General features: G+C 37.9%; 1 protein-coding gene across 1 annotated transcript; it reads left to right on the top strand.

The window, feature by feature from the left end:
• The first annotated feature begins 594 nt into the window (after positions 1 to 594).
• On the top strand, positions 595 to 7,590 carry LOC110681464. The gene is made up of 2 exons (XM_021857223.1): positions 595 to 1,203; positions 7,486 to 7,590. Exons 1-2 carry the CDS (start codon positions 793 to 795, stop codon positions 7,588 to 7,590), a joined length of 516 nt encoding a protein of 171 aa, XP_021712915.1. The 5' UTR covers positions 595 to 792.
• The last annotated feature ends 1,946 nt before the right edge of the window (positions 7,591 to 9,536 follow it).

The following is a 9,536-nucleotide window of genomic DNA, read 5'->3' on the forward strand; positions in this document are numbered from 1 at the left end:
ATCTTCTTATTTTAAGCTTTCTGCTAGTGCACAAAGCCATAATAAAAAGTTTACTGTTGTTGGATGCATCCTTGGCGAGATTTGTGCCTTAGAAGTTTCAGTGCAATCTTGGAAGTTGATTCCAAACTGTTTCACCTTAAGTTAAGGTGAAACATCTCTGAATCCGAAGATGGCCGTCACAATGGCCGACTTTTGGCCCTACTCGCGTTTTCGAAGGCACAAAACTGGAGAAATAGTAGGCAAACTTACTTGATCTTCTTATTTTAAACTTTATGCTAGTGCACAAAGCCAAAATAAGAAGGGCACTGTTGTTGGATGCTTCCTTCGCGGGATTTGTGCCTTTGAAGTTTTAGTGCAATCTGGGAAGATGATTCCAAACTGTTTCACCTTAACCCCCTAAAATGATAGTTTATACCGCACAATTTTTTTGCGTGTAGATAATAAAAAATCTGGCATCTTTGCCAAATGGAATATTAGCGTTACATTATTGTAACGCATAACGAGAAAAAACATCATGAAATGTCAAGAAATATGCAAGATACTTTAAAAAGGTAGGAACAAAATAATCGGATAGGCACAGACCTAACAAGAGATCAGCGGGATGTTTCATCAAAAGTGGATGCCCCCTCTCTGTTTCTCAAAACAAATATATTTTGTTGTTCAAAACTCTTCCAAAAATTACTTATTACAATTAATTTGGAACATTTTGCCTTTTCAAACCTAATAGGATACTAAACACAGTGTTTATTGGACAAAGGTGAAACCTAAATGCATCAATAACAATCGCAAATAATGGACCATCAGCAGCATTCGATGGAAGAAGTCGCGGATGCCGGGGCTCACGGCTTCACGAGACAGCGTAGACCGAGAAGTGACCCGCTCTGCTGTCCAATCTGCGGGGTGACACTCCGCACGAATGAAATCGACCAGCACTTTGCCCTGGAAGTGGAACGGTTAGATAAAATCCTCAAGCCACGGAGGAATCTTCACTGCCCAACCGGTGGCTATCCAATGGGAACGGATATGGCTTCAGTGGGGCCGGGAACAAGCACGAGTAGAGCGACAGCAACAAGTAGTGGCGCAGGTATGGCCAATGGAAACCGGTCTCTGGAGGATAACGGCGAACCTGGGCCGGGAAGTAATCCAGATGAATGCTGGGGCACTTATCAAAAGATCAAAAACAACCGGCAAGCAAGGTTGAAGGTAAGTCGATGTTTAAGATTAGAACTCACGGTGATCCTCAGATTGTTATTATCAGAAAAAAAAACTATCGAATCTGAGCTCACCACCATCTTTCTAAACATGTTTTCCACGATTTTTTGAAAATCTGTCATACAGATCTTCATGAATACGCCAGGAATGCACTGTGCAACTAATTTAAACTCAGCTAAAAGCTGAGAAGGAAACTAACAAGGAATCCACCAGAACTTTGTTTCGAACATCATCAGAAATTTAACAAGAATCCTAAAAAAGTGTTGGTTGACTTCGAAGATTTTTTCAATTTCATAAATAAAAAATTCTAGTAATTACTCAGGGTTCTCAATCAATAAAACTTAAAAGGAATTAACTATGGGACTCAGCATGAATACACCTTGAAAGCAGTCTTATAATTTATTGATATCCCTTTGGCTTACTGACCTTTGGCATATTTACTGCCAATAATTGTTTTAACAGTTCCTATAAAAAAGAGACCAATCTATTGCCCATTTAAAGAAGAGTAAATTCGACCAAACGTCGATTCCGTCAATCGTACCCACGAATGAAGGAATTCCACGTGCAATAGAATACAAATTTTGCTTGTTATTGTTAAACATTTCATCAGAAAATAAACAATAATCTAGCCATCATTATTTAATTTGAAACCCATTCGAGATTTCATCTATTATCCGCAAGGGGTTTTCCTACAGATTAGTGTACGGTCCATCGATTGAGTCGCTTGGAGAGCGATGCAATAGGAATCAGACGTGTCCGGTTCGCGCAGTACGAAGAAAAAGTGGTGTAATCCAGTCATGAATTTTTGGTCCATGGATTGTATCGTTTGATCCAGTGGAAGCGAGCAATGGGGCCTCAAATACACTCGTTTGGCATGCAACGCTTAATCGAGTAATATCGGAAGTCCGGTTAAACGTGATTATATCATGGACCGCATCACCATTATCAGCACATTTTCCCACTAACCCAATGTCCTTTCCAAGACAACTGCCGAGATGCAGAGGTGTATTCGGTCTTTGAACTCTCTATTCGTGCTCTTTAAGAATGGTTCGCTAATCCCAAGCCCCATCCTGACCAACCAGTTTTCCGATTTCTTTATAGATCTTTGTCCAACGATGGCGATCGCCAACGATTCAAAACGAATCGGTATCGATCGCTATCGAAAACCACTAACTGGTTGACCGGGATTCATTAAATCTCTGTTCAACTTCCACTGTTCTGGTCAAACACGGAGTGCAACTACGAAGCGATCATCTATGCTTGAGCTCATGCTCATTATCCGCAAGGGTTTTGCTTACAAATTCTTCATGCATTTTTTATTTTTTTATTTTTGAAGCTTGAAACTTAATTACCGTTAAGTCACCAGTCACCGTGCGGCCTCCATTCACCGTGCACATATACAAATTCCTACAGAATTTTCATACAATTTTTACAAATTATTCTTTTGTCAGCAAAATAAGATAAAACTGATGAAATGAAGTAGTTTTTGTCAAAAAGCATTTTGAAAAACCTAGTTTATGTAGTCTAAAACCTGTGAATTCTGTTTGATAATGAGATTTTCCAACACTCTTAGTAGAAACGCCAAAAAATCACATATTTCATTTTAACGATAGAGTATGAAATTTTACAAAATTTAAACATGTTTTCACTGTGGATACTATTAGTAAGATGTATTCCATCGTATGAGCAATGATATTTTGTGCAAATTAGAATTTTTCATTGTGTTTTAGTCGAAACCCAAATGCACGGTGAATGGATCCTTGTCAATATATATGGTTCCTAGTACCGTGCATTAGTTTAAAAGGCATGAAATTATTCGATAATATTAGATTTATTGTTATGTCGTCATTTAACTACTTCATATTTAGTTTTTGAATGAATATGGAATTGTCTGGACAATACAGTCAAATCTTCTATAACGATTTTAATGAAAAAATAATTATTTAGCCAATTTTTAAACTTTTTATGGGTTTTATTGTAAATGGACCCATATAGCCGTAGCGGTAAACGCGCAGCTATTCAGCAAGACCAAGCTGAGGGTCGTGGGTTCGAATCCCACCGGTCGAGGATCTTTTCGGGTTGGAAATTTTCTCGACTTCCCAGGGCATAGAGTATCTTCGTACCTGCCACACGATATACACATGCAAAAATGGTCATTGACATAGTAAGCTCTCAGTTAATAACTGTGGAAGTGCTCATAAGAACACTAAGCTGAGATGCAGGCTCTGTCCCAGTGGGGACGTAATGCCGAAAAGAAGGAGATTGTAAATGGAGATTTGAATACTCTTAAAAATGAATGCGCACACTACTAGCAACATAGTTGCTCCATCAACAACGTTTCTTCTAGATACAAAATTAAATCATGACGAAAACTATACACACGGTGAATGGTGCACTAGTGTACACGGTAAATGGTGACATAGAACGGTACGAGGCGACCTTAACATAACATTTTCAAACTAAATTTCTGAGTATTTTTTGTTATGCATCACTGGTTTTAGATTTTTCCCTGAATTATTATATGATTGGTCGCTACGTAGTGGTATTCTAGTACGGTTCAAATTATTTGAAAAAGTTATATAATTTTTTGAAGTGCAATTTTTCTTTAAATGCACGGTGAATGGTAGCTTGACGGTAGCCAGTTCATTTGCCTCAATTCAAATTGTATTGCACTGGAGTGGCCAAATCAGTTGATAATGAACTGATACTCCGTTTATTGATCAGTTCCCTCGAATTCATGAAGATTGAGACATCGCACGGTATGTTTCCGACAAAAAACGGAAATGTCCTCAAAGAGGCCCTGGCGGAACCTGTGTCAGGTGCTCGGGAGTGGCCAAATCTATTGATATTTGGTTTGTTCTTCCTCTATTGACATGTTCGTTCGAATTCAAGAAGATTGAGACATCGCACGGTATGTTTGGACATAAAACGGAAAATTATGTTGAAATGTTAACAATCGATTATTATCTCATGTTTTACATAAAAACTTCAGTGTTGTAACTGCAATAAATAAAAAAAATAATCACATTTCCCAAATTTGGCACCATCGTGACCCCAGTACAACCCGGAAAATGACTGAAACCTTTTTAAAGTAAACTGAGGGTGGTTTTAAAAAAATCGGATGGAAATTGACGAAATGGCAGCTATTTGAAAACGCCTTGTCAGTAACGTAAGGGTTTATATGATTTATACATTGCCATAATAATGAATACCTGATTAGTAGCAATGGTATTCAAAATCTAATTCCTGTTTCATTTTCGCAAAATTTACAAGCAGAAAGTAGGCATTGTGAAGCATTGCGTTTGCCACCGAAAAGTGAATCTTGTAGGAGACTAGTATATGTTAAAGCCTAAGGTAACTTGACTTTTAATTATCCACTTTATGGATGACTTTGAAAAGTAAGACGCTGAGATTGATCATTAGGGTATATACTACCAGTCATAAATACGGACTCACTAAAATAAGTATTGCAGCACTCAGCTGAATATTGAATCACCCCCCAAAAAGTTTAGAATCACCTCAAAACAGGTAAATTCACATTGCTATATCTCGAGATCTTTACGACTTGCAAAGAAGCGATCTTCAGCAAAGTTGTTCAGAGGCTCAAGGACATCCGGAAGACAAACAGTTTGGTTTGCAATTTTGCTGCTAGGTGGCGCTAGTACGCATATTTAATTAAATATGTGAAACAAATTCTATCTTTTGAGCCACATGAGATAGAAAGCCTAAGTCTTCGGAAAAGTTGTTCGGAATGTCAAGGGCATTCGGAAAACAATTTGAATTATAATTTTGCCATCATGTCTTGATTTTACTACGGTCCAAATTAGTCATGAAATACAACTTTTATTCTGATTCTGGAGGGATGACTGTATCTAAACCTTATGAATTTGATAAGATAGAATCTCCAGAATGCTGTTCTTAAAGCCTTTGGCATTTGGAAGTTGAAGTGATTAGGAACGGAATCATATTAAATTAAAGTGATTCAGGCCTGATCAATTGTATATTCAAGTGTATCAGATCCGATTCATATTCTAGTGATTTTGGTATGACCTACTCCATGTGCGAGTGATTCAGTCAGGGCTCATATTCATCATATTTAAATTATTCAGTTCAAGTCAAAATCTCTTCAATATATAAGTGGTTCAAGTTTGATTGACTTCATATCCAAGTGAATAATGTCTGATTCTCTTTATATTCATAAGTTTGATTCTCTTTAAATTCAATTAATGCAGGTTTTACTTGTTGGGGCCCAGATAGCCGTAGCGGTAAACGCGCAGCTATTCAGCAAGACCAAGCTGAGGGTCGTGGGTTCGAATCCCACCGGTCGAGGATCTTTTCGTGTTGGAAATTTTCTCGACTCATCGTACCTGCCACACGATATACAAATGCAAAAATGGTCAGTTTGGCAAAGAAAGTTCTCAGTTAATAACTGTGGAAGTGCTCGTAAGAACACTAAGCTGAGAAGCAGGCATTGTCCCATTTGGGACGTTACGCCAGAAAGAAGAAGGTTTGACTTGAATATGGAGTCAAAAAATAAATCATGTCCAATTCACTCCATGTTCAACTGACTCAGGATTGATTCATTTTATATTCGAAAGATTCATACCCGCAAGTGATTCACGTCAGATTCATTTTATTATTAAGTATTCAGAATTGATTCACTTCATATTCAGGTGCAGGCGTTGCAGAATTCGCTCTCATTTGAGAATGAAGCACGATCAAAGCAAGCAAAGAAAAACATCCCATCTGTTGCGGTCCACGATCGTCATTGTATCGCAAGGTGTAACAAGTCTGATAAATGGAAGCAGCGAGCGAGAGCCCCAACGAGAGAGCGATGATAAAATCCATTTTTCTCGCTTGTTTACCGTTGGGGATAGGTGTTTTTCTTTACTGGCACGATAAACAATCCACGAACTTCCAATAACAACAGTGTCCCCCAGGCTTGGAGCATGTTTAGAGGGGTTTTATCATGCACTACTATCCCCCCAATCTGATCAAACTTGTAGCAGTATACGATAAACAGTCTCTCATAATGTGCAGCATGTTATGATAGTTACAGAGAGCGATACGTGAGAGATTCTCTCAATTTTCTCAGGATTCAATCCCTGTTCAGGTGATTCAGCTCGTTCCACATCCAAGTGATTCTTATCTGATTCACTCATATTCGACTGTTTCAGGTTTGATTCACTTAATGTTTCAAATGAATTGTGATTCATGCTTGATTCACTTTATTGTCAAATGGTTCAAGTTGGATTCACTTTAATGTACAAGTGATTCAGGTTTGATTGATTTTCATATACAAGAGATTTAGGATTTATTTCCAGTGATTTATGTTTGATTCGCTACATATCCAAGTGATTCATGTCGGATTTGCTCCATATTCAAGAGATTCAGGTTTGATTCACTTTATATTCAAGTGCTGCAGGTCTTAATCACTTCATATTCACCTATTTCAAGTACAAATTACTTGATATACAAGTGGGTTCAAGTTTGATTCATCTAGAATGTAGGTGAATTTTTCACTTTTTCAGGTATGATTTCATGTTCAAGTATGTTAGGGCTGATTCACTTCATTTTAAAGTGATTCATACTTGAATCACTTTATGTACGTGTTTCAGATTTGTCAATATTCAAGTGATTGATGTTTGATATTATGAAGTAAATTTAAGGCATTCAGGTTTCATTCACTTTAAAATCAAGTGTTTCAGATTTGATTAGCTCCATATACAAGTGACTCATGTCCAATTCACTCCATATTCAAGTGTTTCAAGTGAGATTTACTTCATATACAAGCAATTCAGGACCGATTAACTTCTTGTTCAATTTATTCTATCCAAATGATTCATGTCATGTGACACTTCATATTGAAGAATGCAGTACTGCTTCAATTTTATATTCAAGTGATTCAGGTCCGATTGACTTCATTTTCAAATGTTTCGGTTTTGATAAGCTCATATTCAAGTGATTCATATCTATCAATTAATTCATATTCAAGGGTTTTAGATCTAATTTACTTCATATTAATTGATTCAGTCATACATCCCAGACTCAGTTATCGAGGTTTGTTTCATCTTGTTATCCAATTATTTAGGTTTATTTTAATTCACGTCTCATTGAATTTGTAGACATATAATCTCAAAAGGGCGTAACTTCAAAACAGCTTAGCCATAGGGAACGACTGGAGAGCTTAGATTCGGTGGAGATTTTTTTTTTCTGATAATTGTAGAACCGTGGATCCTAATTCCTAAACCTATAACGTATTAAAATTTCCAGATGAAGACAAGAAAACGTAAAACGGAGGACAACGTCTGCCCCGTCTGCAATAGTCAGTATCGGAGGAAATCCGACACATGTAGAGGCCTGTCTGAGGAAGAGTGAAACCAATGGTTCCGGTAGTAACGGGAGGATCAAACGACTCTGACGATGACGATGCCAGTATTGATGTGGAAGGTGAAATCTTACGAGGTTACGAGTGGGCCGGACAGACAAGGATACGTACCACACAATGGTTCATCAGAAGCGGAGCTTTTCCTAGTACTGCAGTGCGGGTGACGAATCCGAGGATACAGATGACGAGTTGAATGTTGATGGAGATGAAACACAGATCTATGGACCACCACAGTATTCCGAAAGGGATGTCGTGTATCCAGTGGCGGAAACAGCGTTTGTAAGGATTCCTACCTTCGCGGGCTGGTTATGGCTAATGAACCAATTACAGTAAAACGTCCGGAGATTGATTAATCCCGGTGAAGGCCCCAGTTGGTAAATACTTCTACGCATTCAGTCTCTGCAAATAATGACCAGCCCAATGGTGAAAGCGCAGATCAAATTGTAGCATCATTGAAGTCTAAAATTCGCGAATACGAAGGCTTTATAAAAAATAGGCCCAAGTGTTTGATTTGCATGGATGATTTCCAAGAAACCTGTGGTTTCCATATGTGCTGGCATGTCTATTGCGAAGAAATGTTGGCTGCACACGCTTGGCGCTAAGAAACTTTGCCCGCAATGCAGCATGATAACGTCTCCACTGATTTGAGGCGAATCTATCTCTAGGAAGGAATGAAGCGCCAATCATAGGATACGCATTGGAGCGTACCTAATTGCACAAAGTGATTCCAGAATACAGGTTAGTCTTAGAATTTCTACGCACCTTACAAATCCTGAACAACAAACGCCCAAACTGATCGAACGAAACTACCGAGGACAATAAATAATCGATGGTAAAAGGAATCTCTTCTAGGAAGTTACGCAACGAAGATAATACGTATTGATACGAGGAACAGTGAGCAGTTAACGTTTTCCAAAAACGAAGATATGGTCTAAATGTACAACCAGCCTAGTTTTATAAATCCATGATTGACATTCACACGCTGTTCAGCTAGAGACGGAGCAGCTTGTATTATGTTCTGCTCCATGTTTCACAATATACCATTCGAAAGAATGTATGCATTTAATTTAATAAACGTTTACATGCCATAAAAGACTATAGCTTTATAACTGCATTTAATGATGACAGATGCCTAAACGGCACAGTTATGGATCAACATCTTGAGAGCGTATTGAATGAATTTTGAGCTTTTTCTCATATTGAATCCATAGGGAAGTTCCATCCAAAGTTGTTGCAAATTGAAGATAATCGATTAGTACACCAGAGGAAAAAGAAAGATTTCCTTATAAATCAATCACCCACTAAACACAATCATTTCGGCTTATTCTACGAGTGGCGTGAGGTGAAAATTGTCGATCTCGTATAGCGAGGTGACAATTATTCTCGACTCGAGTGAAGTGACTGGCCGTGAAAATCAAATGGAGAGTGTAATGTTCCTTAAATTATTCCTTTTTGAAGTTTATTTAATGAATCCTTTATGACCTTCCTAGAAAATTCCTCTAAGAATTTCGTTCAAAAGACCACCAGGAATTCCTACAGAGATCCTATCAGAATTTTCTCATGAAAAGTCCCAAGTCCGCAAAAGATTAAAAATGTTATTATTCCATCACTTTTGTAGGATTTATTCCAAGACTTTCGTTCAGGACATCTTCAAAGATTTAATCAAAATATTCCTCGAAAATTGTCGTCAGAATTTCTTTCAGTCTCTCTTTCCCATGGGTAGCTCCAGAGCTCCAATGATTTTCGACGAACTCGAGATGAACCGCATCCAATGAATCAGTGGCGCAAATAAGAGTGGTTTTGGGGGGCCACAACTATCGAAAAACTAAACCATTACATATACTTTGCAATTGAATTAAATGGGTCAAAATGACGTGAAGTTTGCGAAAAAGTTACAAGTATTCTCATGTTTGCTTCACATGACAACTTAATGTTT

Source organism: Aedes aegypti, unplaced genomic scaffold (genome assembly GCF_002204515.2).
Source record: "Aedes aegypti strain LVP_AGWG unplaced genomic scaffold, AaegL5.0 Primary Assembly AGWG_AaegL5_hic_scaff_959_PBJ_arrow, whole genome shotgun sequence".
Taxonomy (NCBI): Eukaryota; Metazoa; Arthropoda; class Insecta; order Diptera; family Culicidae; genus Aedes; species Aedes aegypti.